Here is a 20646-nt window from a genome sequence, read left to right on the forward strand (position 1 = left end):
TGCATTGGTTTAATTTCACCATAACCTCTGCAATTGGGCTCCACCCATAGATGGCGCTGACGAAATTCCAATTGCAATCTGACACTTGGCAGAGAAGCCTTTGTTTATTTACTTAAAATTTACGGCAACTGCTCGCGTGAAAACAAAAACCCACCGGCTGATTTTAAATGTGCAAATTATGAAATAATTATTTAAAGTATTTTAAAATTTGCTTAAGTGGAAAAACCTGATGAAATATGGGAGCAGAGGCACAAAATGAAAGCAATTTTAGGAGTGATGGTGTATCGGTTAGGAAGAGCAGCGCTTGCGATGGCTCCAACAACGCTGATGTCGCCCCCATGCCGAAGCACATACCCTTTCCAGAGTTTTCAGGCAGTTCAGAGGTCATCAACGAACTCGTGATGTTCCTGTTCATCACTTTTGCCGCTGCAATGCAATTTATTAACATTTATCGCACGCTTTGGTGGTTGCCGGAGTCGAATATAAAGCATACAGTTGTAAGTGTGTAAATTTGGCAATCAGGAGTCTGAAATGCGAACAAAGTCATACATACATACAACAATTAAGTTTGACTGTGTTTTTGTTGCAGAATATTCATCTTATTGAACCGTACTTGGTGGCCTTTATCGTATTGTTAATGTCACGGCGTTTCATCTACTGTTTCCTCATACATGGACAGGATTTGTTGCAGAATTTTAGCAGTAAACATCGTCGCATCTATAGAGTTTTGGTTAAATACAGCTTTAGTTGTGGGCTTGCAGGTCTTCTAGGCTTCTGCATGTTTAAAATTTATGTGAAAAACTCATTCATACCTGTCTTCCTGCTAATTTATCCGTAAGCACATTTTTTGATAGAAACATTACGAGTTTTGTATAATAAATTTAATATTTTCTCTTCTCAACAGTCTCATCATCTATGTGCTTGTTTTTGGCTTTCAAATCGAACCCTTTTTACGCAGCTCCTATGAAGTTGAAGGTGCCTACTTCAATGGCATGCCTCTGCATTGCTGTTCCAGTTGCCCTGACACAATACGTCATGAAATCGATGTGCTGAAGAATGATTTCAATATTCGCTTCAAACAAATTGTTTTTACGTCGATGTTTAATGCTTACTACGCTGGGCTTGTGCCTTGTTTCTTTGCTGTTTCCATCTACTACAATGTACTGTGGGCCTATCAACATGCATTTTACGTTTGGCTAAGTTGCCTCACTATGGCAGTAGCGTTTGGCCTCCCTTCAAAGTATAGTGATATCCTACATCGCGCATCACTGCATTTGGGCCATTGGTGGCGTATGGATATGCGTGCATTAGGTGGCTGTGGCGGTGGCAGTAGCAGCTCAACCGTAGTCTGGAAAGCTAATAATGTGTGGACTCAGAGCAGCGTGACAAAATATAATGGAGACTTATATACAAGTGTTGGTCCAGTAACGGTAGCGCTGCCGGGAAATTCTACTCATTCTAGGTTTTATGTGAGTAAATGAATCTTTTTTTGTATTTTTTCAAGAGAAATCATCCGATCCAATCAGAACAAGATGGCTAGATGTTTTCGAGGAAGTCTGATTCGCAATACAAGAGCATCCCAGTGTTTAATATTTTGTTCCACCAAGATGTGCTATATCGTATAGGGAAAGGCCGGTTTAATCAAAAACGTGAGCACTCCCAAGATTCAGCAAACCATCAGTTTAGGAATATTTAGATATTTATGCAGCTGAAGATCCTCATTTCAACCAAATTCTAAAATAGTTTTCATAATTAGCTTAAGCTGTGCAACTTTGTTTCAGTAAAGTTCTCATATCTTTATTTTCGGGCGTCCTAAAGTATGAGAATTTTTACTTGTTGAACTCCACTTCCGGTCACATGCATATATTTTGCACCATTTTCCTCTAGAGAGTAAAGAAAATCTTCTCGTCATATCTGAAAGGTCAAAATTTACAATAATTACATATATAAGGTCAGTTCATGTAAAAATTATCCAGTAACTTGCCAGTAACTTAAGGGGTTATATACAGTTACAAGACTGAAAAAAGGGAATTTTCCAGAATTTTTTCTGAAAAAACTTTTAAATTTATTGATCTAAAATTTTTTACACATATTATGTTATCTTTTAACTGTATTTTAAGACTTCGTATTCGTAGAAATAATTATTTGGAAAGGGGCTACAGCTGATCTCCGGGAGCTCCTCTCAAAAGAGACGTTTTGCGGTGACCACTATAACTCTGACCCGGATCCTCTGAAATTAAAAAAAACCAAACAAATTTCGTTAAAGCAATGTTAAATCTAGTAATTAATGGAAGGAATAAGCAAAAAAATTTTTTTTGACAAAGTGGCGTTTTCTCAAAAAAAAAATTGGTTTTTTACCAAAATGGCGTTTTCTCAAAAAAAAAAAAAAAAATTGATTTTGTGGGAACACAGCTGAAAGTGTCGTACGGGAACACACCTATACCTATCCTTTTGACCACACTGAATTCATTATTCATTTTTATTCATTATTCAATTTAATTTAACGTCGTTATTCGTTCTAAGAAAGAGATCATTCGAGAAGCGTTCTTGCAAACGACAAGACATATAAATTTAGAGTTTCTTTATAAGTTTTACCAAAATTTCGGCCTTAAATTGTTTATAAAAAATATATATTTATCGGTGCGAAAAAGTCTTCGATTAATTACTAAAAATATATATTTAAGAAGCTCGTGTTAAAATTTGAGACTAATCGGTTTATCCGATTTAGTTTTCGAGTAATACTGGTCACTGACTTTGAAAACACCATTTTGAGAAATTCGCGTTGAAAGTTTGAAAAGCACTTTCAAGCACTCTGAAACGCCTTTTCAAATTTGCGTGTAACTTCGAAAATATTCACCGGAACGATATTAAATTGTTTGTGTGTATTCTTAAATATATGTACATTAAGAAAAAAATTGATTTTTTGAAAATTCTAACTATATATAACCCCTAAAATTTCCGATAATTCTCTCTCAAAGAGAAAAATATCAATAAAATCACATGAACGCAAATCCAGAAATAATTCCTGGATTCGTCTGTTTTACGAAGAGGTGATTAAATTGTTGGCATAAAAAATCACAAATAAAAGAGTTCTCAGCTGAGCTACCTCGTATTAAATTTAAAAAATATGTAATAATGCGAATAAAATGCAAAATAATGAGCTCAGCATCACGTAATTTTATTTTGTCCACAATAATTTGTTCCATTTCATCATCGTGGTCAGATGAAGAACATTCCATTAGCAATGCTATTATTGGGGCAATCACAGCTTTGTCCATGTTTTCCTTGCTTCCGTCTATATTGCCAAATTAATTAATAACCAAGAAGTGCGAGCATAAAACACAAAAGATACCTTTAATGCTTTCGATTTGTGTTTCGTAAACTGTAGCAACGGTGACGAGAGGCTGTGGTTCAGAAATACTTGTCTCTATATCATTGGCCGATTCCTATTTAATATATGACTTCAAATGAACTTTATAATTTTTTTCTGAAATATGTACTTACATTCCCCATTTTAATCAGCAATTCGCAAATTTTAATTCGTTTTTGTTGTTGTTGTAGCAGCATAATCATTCCCCATACATATGTATATGGGGAATGCTGCTGAAGGGACAGTCCTTGGCCGGATGTAAATCCGGGTCGTTCCGGTAACGACTGTCGTGGGAACGAATTTTAATTCGTGTTTATTTTTGCTTTGTGATCAGCTCTCACTTTCAAATTCTTACAAGTAAAAATTTATCCAATAAAAACTTGCAACTTCCCCTCAAAACGAATGTAATTTTGCTCTCTCACCTTCCCCTGTTGTTGTTGTTGTTGTTGAGGTGGTTGAACATGTCTTAGCTGAAATGCTCCTAATTAGTGACCAGCACCGTTTTACTACCACTATCTCGTGAAATGATGAGTTTTTTTTTTTTGTTGTTGTTTCCAAGTCAGATGCATTTAGTGAGGTCCAAGTATAGTTATCTCGATGACTGAGATCTCCCCTACTGACTTCCCCTACTTAGCAAATTTTTTGGATACATGAACACCAAAACGAGATAATTTGAACAATTGTTACAGACCTATAGTCTACTCTTCTACTCTACATATTTACATACACATACTTGAACTATCTTATCTCTCTTTCTAGAAACTCTTCCGCAATCCATCCATCATATACATGGCACTCACAGGACTGCAAGCAGCCATTGTATTGTCAGGCATAATCGTTTTATTTTATGCCGTCGAGTGGCACTTTGTGCTGTCGCTTAGTTTCGTTACGCTCACAAATCAGTTTACTTTTTTCAAAATAATGCGAGATTATTTGGTAACGAAACGCATCTACACAGCGGAAACAGCCATAGCAGAGCAATCAAAAGCGAATGCACCGAGTAATAATTAAAGAAATGAGAGATCATTGGTGAGACTGCATTTATAGCCAAACAAAGTAAACAATCCACATGAACTGCGTGCTTCTAACTTCATACCACACGTGTTTATTTCTTTGGTTACTAAATTGAAATATTTATATTTACCTCATTTTATTTTTTGATCATTAATCAATAATTACATTCAGACATTCATTGTTGTTTGAAAGGAAGTAAAATACTAAACAATTCATGCAAAATTTGTGTTAATGAAATATGTATCTTTGGTATTCGTGTGCAAAGACACTGTAAAAACTAACAAGACAGCTTAAGAGGTAATTTAGCCAAATATATTATCATAAGCTTTTTGTAAAATTGTTTTTTGCCTTGTCTGCAGCTCTAATTTCCGGCGATGATTCACATACTCTTCATGCTTTTTAGTCTCCAGAGGACCCCATTTTGTAGTGGGAGAAGTGGCCGCAATCATTTTCTAAATCACATGAAGTAAAAAAAGAAAAAAATGGTTTTTGAAATTCGCTAGAGAGTAAATTCAAAAATACTTACATTAAGCAGCCCGCTACGTTTCGTTTGTTTCAAAATGTTATACAAAGCCCAACCTGGTATTTGCATGAGGCCAATGGCAGACAAGCACCAGCCAAAAACTGTTCGACACACAAATTTGTATGAACTGTCTTATCAGCTATTCTAAGCAAATTTAAACTTACTATGCGCTATGTTCGGATAGTCGACATTTTTATATGTCAGCGGTTTCAAATCAATGAGTGTATAAATCAGCACAGCCAACATTAGACCAGGTGTGATAATGCCCCAGCAGATGCGCCAGTAAATGCCCGTCTTCAAGCCAATCATAAATTCGATATCGGCACAGAAGCGTTTAACTCCTGTTAAGTAAAAATCATCGCTAACAACGATGGTAATTTCAAAATCACGACTCACTTACCATAAACCCAACCAACAGCCAACAATTCGCCAATCGCTAGAATTAGCGCCGTAAACGACACACCATAGAAATCCACAAGATTCAACACAAATTGACCGCCAGGCGTCATATAGACGATACTTACGCCAAAGCCCATCACAGCTAGGCTCAAAGCTAGCGCCCAGTTTGGTGCGCGCAACCAACGATCACGTATCACACGCACAATGCAGGAGCCCATGCCGACTGTGCTGCCGATGCCTAATACGAATAACATCAAAAAGAAAAGAACCGCGAATGCCTTTTAGGTAGTTTTGTTTTAAGGCGCCATTTGGGCGCATAAGCACATCGATACGTACCTGTGGAATGAATTCAAATTTGGCGATAGCATCAGGATAAGAGATAAACGCTAAGCCAGCGCCACCCTTGACCACACTAGCTACGTCGGGTGCGCCGGTTTTGAATGCCAAGTTGCCCAATATGCCGAATGTAATGCAGCCGGCAATGATGGAGGAGCAAGAATCCATGGTGGTAATTATGACAATATCTCTAAATATGTAAGGAGTGGCGCATAACAGCAAAGAGATAGAGGTAGGTGGCTTAACAATTTAACTACGTACATATTTTGTGGGCGTACTCACTTGTAAACATTGCGTGAAAAATTGTTGTAAGAGGCATACGTGATTAAGGTGCCAAAGCAAATGGCTAAGGAGAAGAATACCTGTGTGACAGCAGCATACCAGACCTGAGGAAAAATGAAAAATTTAATTACAATCAAATGTGCATCGAAGGTCTAAATTGGGGGGGAAAAATATAAGGCTACACAATTTTTGTGATCTTAGAGTTCTTTGCCGATTTCCAGTGGCATGACCTTTTATAAGAAGTGGTTGTCTGCCGAGGTTAGACTACTAAGATAAAAACCACTTTCTATAATCTGCTTGCTACATGGCTTACGTAGGGTTCGAACCCTCCTACTTTTTATCGGGCGCACATAAATCATGCTGCCACGAGAGCTGCCAAAGTAAGCGGCAAGTTAAGTAAACATATGGCAAACCTTGGGGGTCCAATTCAGAGCAAGCGAAAGCTTCTAATGGACACCACGAACTCGATTCTTTTATACGGATGCAAAATATGGGCAAATTCGCTAAGGGTGCAATGCCGGGGAAAAACTTTACATTCAGTGCAACCGGTACCTGCACTCTCAGAGTGGCTTCTTCATACAGAACAGTAGTAGAAGCAGCGGTTTTACTTATCAGCGGAACCATCCCTATAGATATTCTAACACAAGAGCGCAAACGGAGATGGGAGGCAAAAATCCCAGGAATTCTAGGACCTTGCATCCTTGACATTAGAATTCAAACGCTCACACTTTGACAGGCAAGATGGAATTCTGAACGGTACGGTAGATCGACAGCGAGACTAATACCCGATCTAAAAAGTGGGTAGAAAGAAAGCGCGGTGAAGTTAACTATTACCTCACAGAGTTTTTGTTCGGGCATGGGTCCTTTCGCAAGTATTTGTGGCGAATGGGAAAGGTGAACCTACCAAACTGTATTTATGGAGATACTGAGTATGATGATGCGGAGCACATCTTCTTGAAATGCGAGAGGTGGAACACAGAGAGAATAGCTCTGCAACGAGTTATTGGTGTATTAACACCTGAAGAAATAATCGATAAAATTATGATAGACGAACAAAAATGGAATGTCGTCGCAAATTTTGTGGAGGAAATTATCCGAAAAAAGAGCCATGAAATGGAAACTTATGCTGAAGAGCATTGAGCATAGGTTTTTCAAAACAGGCGACGCAGGATGAAGCAATGCGGAAGCAGTCCCGAGGTGGAGGGAAAAATCCAAGAGAGGAGGAGGGATATTTTTAGCGGGATCACTACACCCGTAGTAACGACGGTTACTATATGGTGCGAAGGCATTTTTAACCCAACCTCACCGCAAAAACAAAAAATAATAAGGTAATATCACCGCACGTGCGCCGTTTCGGATCTGTCGAAATGGGCCGAACCAAGGTTTGACTAGCAGCAGTTCGCCGACACTTTTTGATAAAGCGGCGAAAAACGAGGATGTGTAATGGAATGCACACTTCGCTGTGTTTCGAGAACTTCCTGGGATTTGAACACTACTCATAAAACAATTCATAAAAAATTAATATAATCATTAATCGTCGGAGTTGGAATTGCATTTATTTTGATTAATTGCACCGTCCAGCAGCATTTTTGGAACCTGCAAAGACATCATAAGTAGACCCTAGTTTTGTATAATAAAGCTACGGTATTAGTTTTTAACAGTGGGTCGAAGTTTCCAAATTTTGGTCATAGTAATCTTTATATTTATTATGCGTCAAAAGTGTTATACGTCGACTTCTGGCCAATGTTCTTTAGTAGAATTCCACGAGCATAATTTTTGCAAAACATTTTAACTTCTTTTAGCCCCTTTTTGGAGAAAAGTGCAAACAAATCCTTTTAAATATAATATGATATATGATGTCTTAAATATTCTACGAAAATATTTATCAGAAAATTTTAATAGGTATTATCGAGGGCAGAAAAGCCATAAATCAAAGCGTTCACTCGTTTAATTGACAGATATGCATACGCGCCTACCTATGAGTAGATACGTAGGAGGGCGGTTCAATAAGAACCCGTGTTTGATACCAGAGGGCGTTCCTGAAGGAAGTTGGTGTTAGCATCGTGTGCTGCCATCTATCAAACGACGGCAAAACAAATTTCAGACTGAGTGATAGGTTAGTTTGGATTTGGCAGCTATACGAGTAAGACGTGTTTCGTGATTTTCGCTAAAATGGAAAAAGAGCGTTGGGAGAAGTGTATCTTTATAAACGGAACTATGTTGAAAAAATAATAATTTAATTTTTTTGAAAAATGGTGTCTTCATTTCTGACACAGGCACTTATTGAACCCCCCTCTTATATGTAAATGTCTACATTAAAGTTTTCCACGAAAAAAGTAGCGGGTATTCCACCGGAATTATAAAATCATAGTTTAAATCTACCGCCAAAATATTTCGGAAAAATATGAAAAGTTACGTGAGTTGGACTGAATTGAAAATGTCTAAAAAATCAAGGTTTTAAGAAGCAAAACTAGTTTTAAAAATATTTTTTCAAAAAATTTACCTTAAATTAAGAAGAGTTTAAGCTTAAAAAGTATGCTTACAAATATTTTAAAATTGTATCAATTGAGTCAAATGAACGAGATTTTTAGAGGTATTTCCAATTGGTCCAGCTTACGTAAATTTTAGTACTTTTTCAAAAAATTTAACGAAAATCTTAAAATATATATAATACATTTTATAGTTCCGATGGAAAAGTAGCGCAGATTTTTTTTGTATACAGAGTAAGGGCCTCCGCATACGGGTCGTATCGTTAGCGGCACTACATTATTTTTTTGTAGCGACGATTACGATACGCTTGCCTATCCGCACGTAATGCAATTAGCTATCGACGAGTTATCAATATGTCGAGCGATGAAGAGGAATTTATTTTATTGCATTATCTTCTTCATTGGAGGAGAAATAAAAGAAAAAGGAGGCTCTGGGTGCATCCGTATATTAGGAACAACTCAAACAGCAGATTATTCATTGCCACGCGGGAGTTACAAGAGGATGATTACAAATCTCAGACTTTTGCTTGCACAAATGATTGCACAGGTTATAAATGTCTGAACATTTTACAGAATGTCTGAAAATGCTTTTAAGGAACTTGTAGAAATTTTGAATCCGACTATTCAAAAACAAAATACTAACACTGAAGATCAAAAACAAACGACAAGCGTGCAGGATATTTAACGACTTTGCTGTACGTTAACCGTCATGCTGCATACTTGCTGTGACGAGTACGAGTAGCTGACGACCCGGGTGCGGTTCGCCATTTGAACTCAAATGTGCGACAACGAAGCGAATGCCTCGGGTACATTTTGTCGCATACGCTACGATGAAGATACGACCCGTGTGCGGAGGCCCTAATCAGATACATAACCAGACTATTTTACGAGACTGATGTAGGTTAGTTGTGGTCATGTAACGTGTGACAGTTCGTTGGTGGATAATCTTCTCTTGATTTGCACGATGTTGTCTTTTTAATGCAATCTACTGTAAATTTATATTTATTTGAATTGGAATAATTTTGGTAATTACGAGTAAACTTTTATATAGGTAGCTTTTGTATCTTAAAAAAAAGAATATATAAAAATGTTTAATAATTACCAACGGATTTAAAAGTTCTGACCACTGTGGCTTGAAGAAATAAATAATTCCATCCATGGCACCGGGTAGAGTTACAGCTCGCAGCAGCAGCACAAGCAACACCACATAGGGGAAAACTCCAAGGAAATAGGCAGCTTTTCCAGAGCTTTTAACACCTGTTTTGAAGTACGAGTATTAAATAAATGAAAACAACAACAGCTTGAGAATAAGAGGTTTAATAGTAAGTTGTATCTACAATACTATACATACCTATCGTTTGCAGGAGAGTGCCATAATAAAATAAAAAAATAATTATATGAAAAAATCGGAAACCCGGCCTTAGAGTTTTTAATTTTTACTCTTGCTCTCGTAAGAAGAAATACTTGTAAATGCATATTTTCTTCTAATAAGATGGTGCCATGCATTTTTTACTCAGCATAAAAGAAGACTGGCAGCCATTTCTGCATTTTTTTTGATTATGACACTCTTCTAGCAAACGATAGGTATGTTGTTTTATAAAGATGTAATTCGAATGAATTAATTAATTTTGAACTAATTTTTAACTTGAAGAGAGTTTTTAATATGGGCATCGATAAACCAACTTTCATTAAAAATCAATCGTGATGCCTCAGCGAAAAAATTTGTTAACAATCAACTGGCAGGCACTTGAAACTTGCACTAAAATGCAATGCAAAAAATGCAAAATGGGCAAAAAATTGCATACTAAATTTCAATTCTAAAAATTGTGGTTGAAAAGTTCCAAATTTAGATGAAATTGTGAAAAACTTTGTTTAAAGTGAAACTTCGCTTTACATGGTTTTCGTTGTAGAATGAACCAAATTTTTATTAAAAAAAAATATAGTGATGTGCTTATAATTTGGAAACCGGGTGTACATGAGAAGAAATCGTAGGGATATGAATTATTGTAAATTACGATCAGCCAAGGCGGATTGAATACAGGATTGGGCATAGTGCACTAGATATTGGCTATGGGAAAAAGTTTCCGCCCTCGTAAAAGAGGTGTCGCCGCTGATACTAGTTTTGTGTGCGCTCTAGTAATATACTGGTGATTTGAAGGTCTCGATCGCAGGAGTTGACATTCATTTGAAGCGTAAAGATCCTTTTTCATCTGACGTCAAAAATATCTCAGTTCGTCCCGAAAAACAACATTTGCGGGAAGTCATCATGCTTCATTATTACCTTTTAAAGAAAAGTGCAGCTGAAACGTGTCGTATATCGATCAATATTTACGGTAATCCGCTCCATCAAATACAACTTGTAAAGAGTGGTTTCGACGCTTCCAAAGTGGCAATTTCGTCGTGAGTGATAAAGATCGCGAAGGGACACCGAAAAAACTGGAAAATACTCAGCTACAACAATTATTGGATGAAGACCCATGTCGAACCCTTGAAGATATGTCTAAAGAGTTTGATGTTGACAGATCAACCGTCGGTAAACGTTTTCACGCGATGGGAATGGTCCAGAATGCAGGTAACTGGGTGCCACATCAATTGACGAAGAGAGATATCGAGAGCTGTTTGGTGACGTGTGAGATGTTTCTTGAACGGCAGAAAAGAAAAGGTTTTCTGCATCGCATCGTCACTGGCGATAAAAAATGTGTCGGTTATGATTACCCTAAGCGTCGAAAATGTTGGAGCCTGCCAGATGGACCAAGTCTATCGACAGCGAAAATATTCATGCTTCAAAGGTTATGTTGTGCATCTGGTGGGATCAGAAGGGTGCGATCGTTACCGACTGCAGCTAATGTGTTTTAATCGAGCTCTCACAGAAAAGCGGCCGGAATGGGACGGTAGACATGACAAACTGATTTTGCTGCATAACAACGCCAGGCTACACGTTGCTAAATCGGTTCAGAAATATTTAGAGGGACTGAATTGGGAAATCTTGCCCCACCCGCCGTATCCCCCAGACATTGAACCTTCGGATTACCAATGCAATTCGATCAATGCAGTCAGCCATTATTGGCGAGCGATTCACTTCTTACGAGCGCAAACTGGCTCAATGAATGGATCAAGTCAAAAGAACTCGAATCTTTCGTCAGAGGAATTCGTATGCTGCCTGAAAGATGGAGTATTGAATTATTTAAATAATACGTAACTTGGGCTAAGAAAGGACGGAAACTTATTTCCATACCCAATAATTAGTGCAATAAGCGGATTTAGTGATTTGAAGATTTAGTTAAGATGAAACCCTTATTTAGGGTACCACTAAAAAATTAGTGGAAGCAATTTAGTGGTAGTGCAAAATGCTCAACCCTGATTGAGTATCATTCTTGGCGATCGGCCGGGGTATGTGACATCGATCGAAAAAAATAATAGTCAAGAGGAACAATGCCTGGCAAGTACGGCGGTTGAGCCAGGTCCTCCCAGTGCAGTGTTTCTAAATACAGTATGTGTCAGAAAACAGGAACCGCGATTATTCATGAAGTATTAAAGGTAAATATTAAATTTTTTTTTTACATTAAAGTATGTACAAAACTACGAGTCACAAATACTAAATAAACCGTGTAGTCTTCATCGTTGTCGATTATAGCCTGGCATCTTCTTCTTGCTTTGAACCAGCTTTTCTGCGTAGCTCGTCGATAAACAGGACTACATTTTGCGAACTTGACACACGAGTTTCTTTAATTTATGAACAGCCCTTCCGACAAGATACGTTTTCATAGTTCGCCACACATTTTCAATGGGGTTGTCGTCTGGGGGCTGGGAAGGCCAGTTCAATACTGTGACGCCATGTTCTTGTTTTGTCGTTTCTCAATGTGTTTTTCTGAGAGCAGTGGTTTTGATGATGTGGGACGGTAGGATATGTTCGCCTCCCTCAGTCGACGTTCGATGGTGTTGATACTCACATGTATTCCCTTTTTAACAAGAACTGATTGTACTTGGCGTAGTCGGAAAGAAGGGTCCCGCTTAAAAAGTTGGACGATCACTTTATTCTTCTTTTTCGTCGCCACTCGCTTTAAGCCGCGTTCGGGAGAGTCATCAACATTTTTGTACATCTTATACCGCTGATTCCACATCACAACACACTTTTTTCATTTTTTAATCACTTTTGCAGCCGCAGCTCAAAACGCTTCACGTACTTGCCACTAATTTTTGTTTGGTTACGTTTACGGGAGAGTTTCGAACGACACTGATCTGAGTTAGCACTGGCGTCGTAGCCCTTGAGTGGGACTATTGCGCAGCAAAAAGCAGAGCGAAATACATATATTTCGAAGTAACAAGAAAAAAACCGGTTCTTTTCTTCTGACACAGACTGTATGTGCTCATCCCTTTGGCAACGTGAGGCCGAGTGTTGTCATGCTACAGGATAAACTTTGTCAGGTCCTTCATGATACTTTTAACCTTTTTTCGGTTCTAATAGTCTTCATCACGATTATGAAGTATTAATATCAATCACGATACAATCGTTCAGCAATTATAGTCTAACCGTAAGTATTTAAGTGATTTCGATAAGACACAGCCAACGTTTTCTTCAAATGCAAATATCAAATCAAAACTTTCTACAAATGAAGCGAATTTGCCATGAAAACTCATATCTCTGATAGCCAATAAATTTATAAAGAAGCAAAAATTCACTAAAGCGGTATTCGTAGGCTTCGTAATTAACTGTAAAATATTTTAGATCAACCTACATAAATGGATACATGGACTAAATATATTTTTCTAAATTATTTGCAAATCGACTTAATGTGAAATATTTTCTTCGCCACAAGTTATAAAGGGTGTTTTTTTAGAGGTTAGGTTTTCAAGATGAAATAAAACGTATATAATTTAATGTTATGGCCAAGAATTTAGCTTTATTATAAAGATATGGGTTTGCCATTATGTTTTAAAAATGATTTCGGGCAAGTGGCCGCCGCGGCTGGCTTGAATAAATTCCAGCCGAGAGGCCCAATTTTCGACCACTTTTTGCAGCAATTGGGGCCGTATGTCAGCAATACGAGCCGAATATTCTCTTCCAAGACGTCAATCGTCTCGGGCTTATCTGCGTAGACAATCGATTTCACATAGCCCCACAAGAAATAGTCCAGCGGTGTTATATCGCACGATCTTGGAGGCCACGCCACAGGTCCACGGCGCGAGATAATGCGCTCACCAAAAGTTTCCTTCAATAAATCGATTGTTGCGTTGGCTGTATGGCATGTAGCGCCGTCTTGTTGGAACCAAAGGTCGTCCACATCAACATCGTCCAATTCAGGCACGAAAAAGTCATTAATCATGGCTCTATAGCGCTCTCCATTGACTGTAACATTATGGCCGGCTTCATTTTTAAAGAAATATGGACCAATGATTCCCTCTGCCCATAGAGCACACCAAACAGTGACTTTTTGAGGAGGTAACGGCGTGTCAGCAATGGCTTGTGGATTATGTTCACTCCAAATGCGACAATTTTGCTTATTGACATACCCATTCAACCAAAAGTGAGCTTCATCGCTGAACAAAATTTTCTTGTGATGCGACGCGCGAGCCGAACCATTATTATCGTAATAAATTTGCACGATTTGCAAACGTTGTTCAGGTGTAAGTCTATTCATTATGAAATGGCAAACCAAACTGAGCATAAATCAAGTGACAGCTGTCAAAAAGACCATCTACGAAAAAAGTAGTACAAACTTGAAAACCTAACCTATAAAAAAAACACCCTTTATATGCATTTTTTTCATATTTGATTGTGAAAGTTGAAATGCAAGCACTTTGAACTGAACTTCTCACCTCTTATCAATACTCCACCAATTATAAACCATGCCACCGCCAAGCAGCCTACTAACTCCCAATTCGGCGTTCCTAGTCCGTTGAAAATGTCTTCTTGTTCGTGTAATATCACTTTTCTGAATAATTTTAATAAAAACAAACAGAAAAAGTTTCAAATTATGTCCCTTAAGACAGTTTTCTATTACTTTACTAATAATAAATAATAAGGACACAACATATTTTGAGATTACATAACTCACTTTTTTAAGAATATTTTTTTACTTACTGAAAATACAATTCCGCTGAGGACATTTTTGCTTGGCGCTGCTTCTGCGCTGAACTGGCATTCGCCATTGAAATCGATTCGTTGAGGCAACTATCACCCCACTCTTCGCGGCAATAACTCCAAGGCAACACTTTCGAGAACGAGGCTATCAGAAAACGTAAAGTCAATGCCATTATGCTGGAGTAATAGGTGATTGAGGCGCCCGTGGCGAGCACTTGACCAGCGGCGACTCCTGCAAAGAAAGAGTTGTATTGCTATGAAAAAAAAAATTCCATGCGCTTTCGAAAGAATTCATAACTAAGAAAAGGAAGGCTCAATCAAAACTGGAAATGCATTTAAAAATAGGTTTACTAATAATATTAATACGATAATAATTTAAGGGGTTAGGGCTAGTCAGAATTTTCAAAAAATTGGATTTTTTTTTTTTGCATTTTCCAAAAGTATAATATCTTAAAAATATAGTGTGAAAATTTGAAGTGAATCCGACAAATACTTTTCGAGTTATTCAACAATTAACAAAGGGCGCTTGGGCGCTCCGGAGAGGTAGCTAGCAGCAGCTGCAAGCAACCGGCGTATGAAACACTCGCTAACGGCTCTCAGCGAATTTAAAAGAATCAGCTGATTGGCTAGCGCCACCGGAGTCATGACAGCGATTCGGTTACGAAAACCACTTCTATGGTCTGAACAACGACTGATTGGATGGGTGTGTGAATACGTGTGAAATAAGCGGGCAGAATTCGACTGCCGAGTGACCAGCGACGTGACTACCGAAGCTGCTCGCACAATTTTGATTGGCCAAACCTGGTAATCTATCCTCTGTGTGTTCTCGAGATTTACAAGTTTTGTGTTTGTGTACTTGTTTGGATATTTTTCAATTTGAGAGAAAATTGTACGTTACTCTTTCACAAGTTGCGGTTAGCTATTTATCACTGGAGATTTATTCTAATAGACTAAAGGTGCATCTGCGGACGCTCCGAAATTTTTAACTCATTTAATATATAGAAACATTAGGAGAGTAGCTACGTGAGCTTATGACTAATTACTAAAAAAAAAGTATTTTAATTAATTATTATTTTTCGATCTCTGTATAAAATTTTTCCTTAATAGAAAAAACAGAAATCTCGATGGTATATAACATCAAAAGATATAGCGGCATACAAAAGAAGAAAACTTCTACGTTAAAATGGTGAGGATGGTTTTTTCCTTAAGGGGTTATATACAGTTAGAATTTTCAAAAAATCGATTTTTTCTCTTAATGTATATACATATATTTAATATCATTCCGGTGAATATTTTCGAAGTTACACGCAAATTTGAAAAGGCGTTTCGGAGTGCTTGAAAGTACAAGGCCGGACTTTAAACGCGTTTTTCTCAAAATGGTGTTTTCAAAGTCGGTGATCAACATTACTTGAAAACGGCTAAACCAATTAGTCTCAAATTTTAGCACAAGCTTCTTAAATATTTTTTTTAGTAATTAAGATTTTTTCTACCGATAAATATTTTTTTTTTTATAAACAATTTAAGGGCGAAATTTTTGCCAGAAATCGATTTTTTTTCTTGAGAAAACGCCATTTTGTCAAAAAAATTTATTTTGCTTAACTTAACTTTACTTTATCGAAATATGTTTGGTTTTTTAATTTCAAAGGATCCAGTTCAGAGATATAGTGGTCACGGCAAAACGTCTTTTTTGAGAGGAGCTCTCGGAGATCAGTTGTAGCTCCTTTCCAATAAATATTTTTACTAACACGAAGTCTTAAAATACAGTTAAAAGATAACATAATACGTGTAGAAATTTTTAGATCAATAAAGTTAAAAGTTTTCTCAGGAAAAATTCTGGAAAATTTCGCTTTTTTCAGCTTTCTAACTGTATTTATTTGGTTTCCTTGTTCACACGTGGGATTCGAGCCCACAATCTCTGGGATGGCAGGCTAGTGCACTTACGCGAGACTACCGAGGCCACTCTATATATGTACCCTCTTACTGTATATAACCCCTTAAAAAAATATTTTTTCGATGCTACATAACCTCAAATATGCACCAACATCGTGATTTTTTATTTTATTTTTAGATTGAAATACCTCCGAAGTCTGAGTCACTAGAGCAAATGTGAGCTCAGAATTGGGTTCAGCATATCTAAAACTTTTGAAAAGATATACTTTGGTTTTTGGTAAAATTTCTTCTGTTGAGTTACCACTATGACCACTCACATTGCACTCAATTCCTTTAAATTCAATTTACTATTATTAGCAGATGATTGTTTTCTTTCTTTTTTTGGTTTGCAAATCACCTTTCATAATTGGCGCCATATTGAAAGCCTTAATGCAGCCACGCCCTGAAAATTGTCCCAAAATGATCTCCAAATAATAGATTGGCCGCCCAATGATAAGCAAAACTATTAGATATGGTATAACAAAAGCGCCGCCCCCATTTTGGAATGCAATGTAAGGGAAACGCCAAATGTTGCCCAGACCCACAGATAGTGAAATGCAGGAGAAGAGGAATTCTATCTCGTTGCCCCATTGCTCTTTAGGTTTCGTAGCTGCAGGCTCTTCTTCGGCCGTTGCTTTAATATCCTTTGTGGCACCATTTTCCAAATTGCGCGGTTGCAGTTGGAGTAGTTCCTCGTTGGCGGGCATTTTGTGCTAACGTTCGACTTGAGGGCTATTAATTGTTTATAATTTTCTTTTTTTGTAGCTTCTCTTTATATATTTGATTGCTTTAATTAATTTAGTATTAACCGCGACGTTTTGAATGCACTTGAAACACACAAAGATTGAATTGACGCCTTGAATTAGCTTCAGGCTACTCGACGTTTTGCTGTCTAATTTTGCACTGATTCGCTTGTCAATGGAGCAGTTCACTTTTAAATGGAGCAACTTGAAGCAGGACAAAAAAACAAAATGTGTTTAACCGCAAATACAAATGGCATTATTCTGCTTGCTAGTACGAGTATTTTCACAATTTCACAAGCATATCCACAATCGCTAAGTTTAGTCGCTATCTTATTTAAATTTGTATTTTCATTAATTGCCTGTCTTCCGTCTCTGCGCGCAGCATCAGACATTTCTCCTTTATATTTACACATTAGCCCATCGCCACTTACTATTTGATCTTAGTCGTGTCAAGACAGATTTACTTAAATCTTAGCAGCGATTATCCAATTCTTATCATTTTATGTAGTTGTTGGGCAGCCAGGTACGTAAGCCGTTAAACTGACAAATAGGCATTTAGTAGGATTGGATTGCTTAAATTTATCTATCACAAATAAATACTTGTGTGTATACGAGTATATATTAGGGATGCCAATCTCGAGATCCCGGTATTTTTTACATCTCGAAAATCTCGGAATTTTAGGGGAAAATGGTGAGTTGTGAGACACAGGGAGTTGTGAGACATTGTTACCTTTCGGCATTATTCATTTGTTTACATTCGATTTTAAGTGTCAACAAGTGTTCTCGATTCAGTGTGATCGATCTCACTTTTCAGCTAGCATTGGTCATATTTACACGCATTCGACGCGTCTCTCCAGTTACTGTGTTTTGGAATTTCTCGGTAAGTTTTTTTCATCATTTGTTTTGCGATACATTCAATCAGTTGTTGAAGCAAATTCCAAATGTTAATATATACAAATTATTAATTGACCTATTAACTTTGAATTTACACATTCACTTGGGCATGAACGTTCGATGTGTTTATGACTAAGCGGCCATTTATAAAAAAAAACGATTTGGGGAGTTGTAAGACACCGTTTTTTTCGACGTTTTAACGCATCTTTCATAAGTACCTCGCAATATTCATGCATTGTTTGTACATATATATATCATGAAATTTTTTTTGAGTTTTTATTGTTTTTCCGCTTTTTCGTAGATTTCTCATTTATCATGCCGCGTCATAGGTATGTGAGTGAGCCAAGTAAAACAATGATCGATGCAAATATATTATTGGCTGCAATCAAGGAAATTTTGGTTGAGAAAAAGGCAATACGATCTGTTGGTCGGGCATACGATATAGATAAATCAAAATTTTCTCGTTCCATTTCAAAATTATACGATGCAAATCTGGATCCATTAACCGATTCTGATGAAAAATTGGCCGAATTCCTTTCGTCGATATGTGGAAAATCTGGTGGAAAAACGGTTTGTTCATGTCATTTAGATTTTTGCCCCGATTTTAGGTATAAGTTCTTATTTTTTTTGTAGATCTTTAGCGCACAGCAAGAAAAAGATCTGATGGAATATCTTTTGCAAGCTACAAATATTTACTATGGATTAAGCAGAAATGAATTGAGAAGTTTGTCTTATGAGTTAATGGCATTGCATTTTGTATACACTTTTTTATAACAATTGTCTTTTCTTTTTTATTTTTCATCTTAATAAAGAACTAACAACTAAAATAAGTCATTTTTGTTGATTTAAACCATGGTGTCTCCCAACTCCCCACATTTTTATATTTTGTATTATATTTTATATTATTATATATATTACAATTTTAATTTTAAGGAAAATTTTAGTTTTGTTAAATAGGCCACACCAATAGCTTCCAGTGTTCATTGACTAAAGATTCCATCGTTGACATATGCAGAATATTAAGATTTTGAGTAATACGGGTCCAAAAACAAAACCCGTCTCACAACTCCCCATTCTCCCCTACTACTAAATCTAACTGACTTTTCACGTCAGAGTAGAAAGCAAAGAAGTGATTTATTTGCGAAGGCAAAATAGCAAGACGCTTCCATTAAAGGGGGTAGCACTAGACCAACGGCAATGTTTTGTACGTTTGATTGTCACGGCAAGGTATTGGCTAAGAAGAAAACAAAAAATTAATTCGCCCGGATTTACCAACACCACCTTTAATAGATTCACCTTGATTCTACTTGCCGAAGTTTTGAGAAAGTCCTAAGCTTTTGCTTACTGGGTTATTGGCAAATGCAAGTGGGTTAAAGTGTGTGTGTGTTGGTAAGATCGCCACTTATTCACTTATGTAGATCAAATTCTTCCGCATAGTAGCAGCCGTGCTGTGTGCTACGTACTTGACGAAAGTGAAGAAAAACTTGCATCTCGTGCGTTCTTATTTGCTAAATGAATTATTAAGGAAAATAAGAGCATGTTTTTATTTGTTCTTGGGCAAAAAGCATTTTTTCGCATCAACGTCGAGGAAAAAAATTATAATAAATCAACGAGATTTTTTAGCAATTTTAAACTTACGCTTTATTATGCTCAAATTTAAAGGGCTAAAAAATTGCATACAAAAAATCGTTCTAGAAATTCTAATAAAAACCCGTGGACTTGTGATGAAGGGCTTGCGGAGTTTTTTGTTTATTTTTGTATTGAGTTTGAAACTTGGATTTATATGGTTTTTGTTAAACTATGAGCTATCTTTTTATAAAGAAATCATAAACACACACACAAAAAAGGAAAATTAGTTAAAATTGTTAAAAATCTTGTTGTGCTATAATTTGCCGAGGCCTGTATTGGTATTTACTTTTGTTTTAATAGAGAATTAGAATAAATAAAATTAAAAAAAAACAAGTATGTCTATTTGTAGAAGAAGCCACTCTTTATTACATTCATATGCATAGATTCATTGCCTATTAACACTTATTAAGCAGTTAAACATTGTACAATTTTTTCAGTTATAGTTTTGTGGTTTATTCTTCCATATTTGTATTTTATGGTTTATTCAACCACAAAACACCGACATGTGAAATTTGAGATCCGAGTGTTAATTACGCACATTGCGACAGTCAAAACTGGAAAAATCGAATACGAGGGGGTCTGTTTATATTTTTGGCCTTGGGCACTTTCAGTGTTCTCAGGTGCCATCTGACGTTTCCATTTGAAAATTTGAGTATTTTACCATAAACGCACTCAGCACGTTTCCATGTGTGAGTGATATTGTTTTAGTTTTTAGAATGATTTTAAAATTAAAAAAATATATATTAATTTGCAATTTATCTTTCTTCCATATTTTTTTAACAAATTTTGGATACATTTTTTTATGTTTTTTTTTTATTTAACTATTCTTTCTTGCATTTCAATATTAAGAACGATATTCAAATTAAAAAAAAAAAATAATATACAATTTGGTTCTTTCTTCCACATTTTTTCAAACAAATTTTGGTGAAAATTGCTTATGTTATTTTTTAATTTAA

At 36.6% G+C, this 20646-nt stretch overlaps 2 protein-coding genes across 3 annotated transcripts; one reads left to right on the forward strand and one right to left on the reverse strand.

Annotated features, from left to right (window-relative positions):
- Positions 1-101: 101 nt before the first annotated feature.
- Positions 102-4621, forward strand: LOC129245954 (transmembrane protein 39A). Its single transcript, XM_054884412.1, has 4 exons — positions 102-497; positions 590-834; positions 905-1469; positions 4130-4621. Exons 1-4 carry the CDS (start codon positions 237-239, stop codon positions 4379-4381), a joined length of 1323 nt encoding a protein of 440 aa, XP_054740387.1. The 5' UTR covers positions 102-236; the 3' UTR covers positions 4382-4621.
- Positions 4441-17480, reverse strand: LOC129245953 (sodium-dependent nutrient amino acid transporter 1). 2 transcript variants are annotated; one of them, XM_054884409.1, is made up of 10 exons: positions 16783-17471; positions 14496-14727; positions 14231-14346; positions 9516-9670; positions 5925-6028; positions 5643-5832; positions 5308-5584; positions 5072-5248; positions 4911-5008; positions 4441-4836 (listed from the first exon to the last, which is right to left on the reverse strand). In XM_054884409.1, exons 1-10 carry the CDS (start codon positions 17129-17131, stop codon positions 4687-4689), a joined length of 1848 nt encoding a protein of 615 aa, XP_054740384.1. In that variant the 5' UTR covers positions 17132-17471; the 3' UTR covers positions 4441-4686. The 2 variants fall into 2 exon arrangements, with proteins under 2 accessions (XP_054740384.1, XP_054740386.1); XM_054884411.1 differs by lacking the exons at positions 4441-4836; positions 4911-5008; positions 5072-5248 and having other exon boundaries at positions 5398-5544; positions 16783-17480.
- Positions 17481-20646: the final 3166 nt, after the last annotated feature.

This window comes from Anastrepha obliqua, chromosome 4 (genome assembly GCF_027943255.1).
Source record: "Anastrepha obliqua isolate idAnaObli1 chromosome 4, idAnaObli1_1.0, whole genome shotgun sequence".
Lineage (NCBI taxonomy): Eukaryota > Metazoa > Arthropoda > Insecta > Diptera > Tephritidae > Anastrepha > Anastrepha obliqua.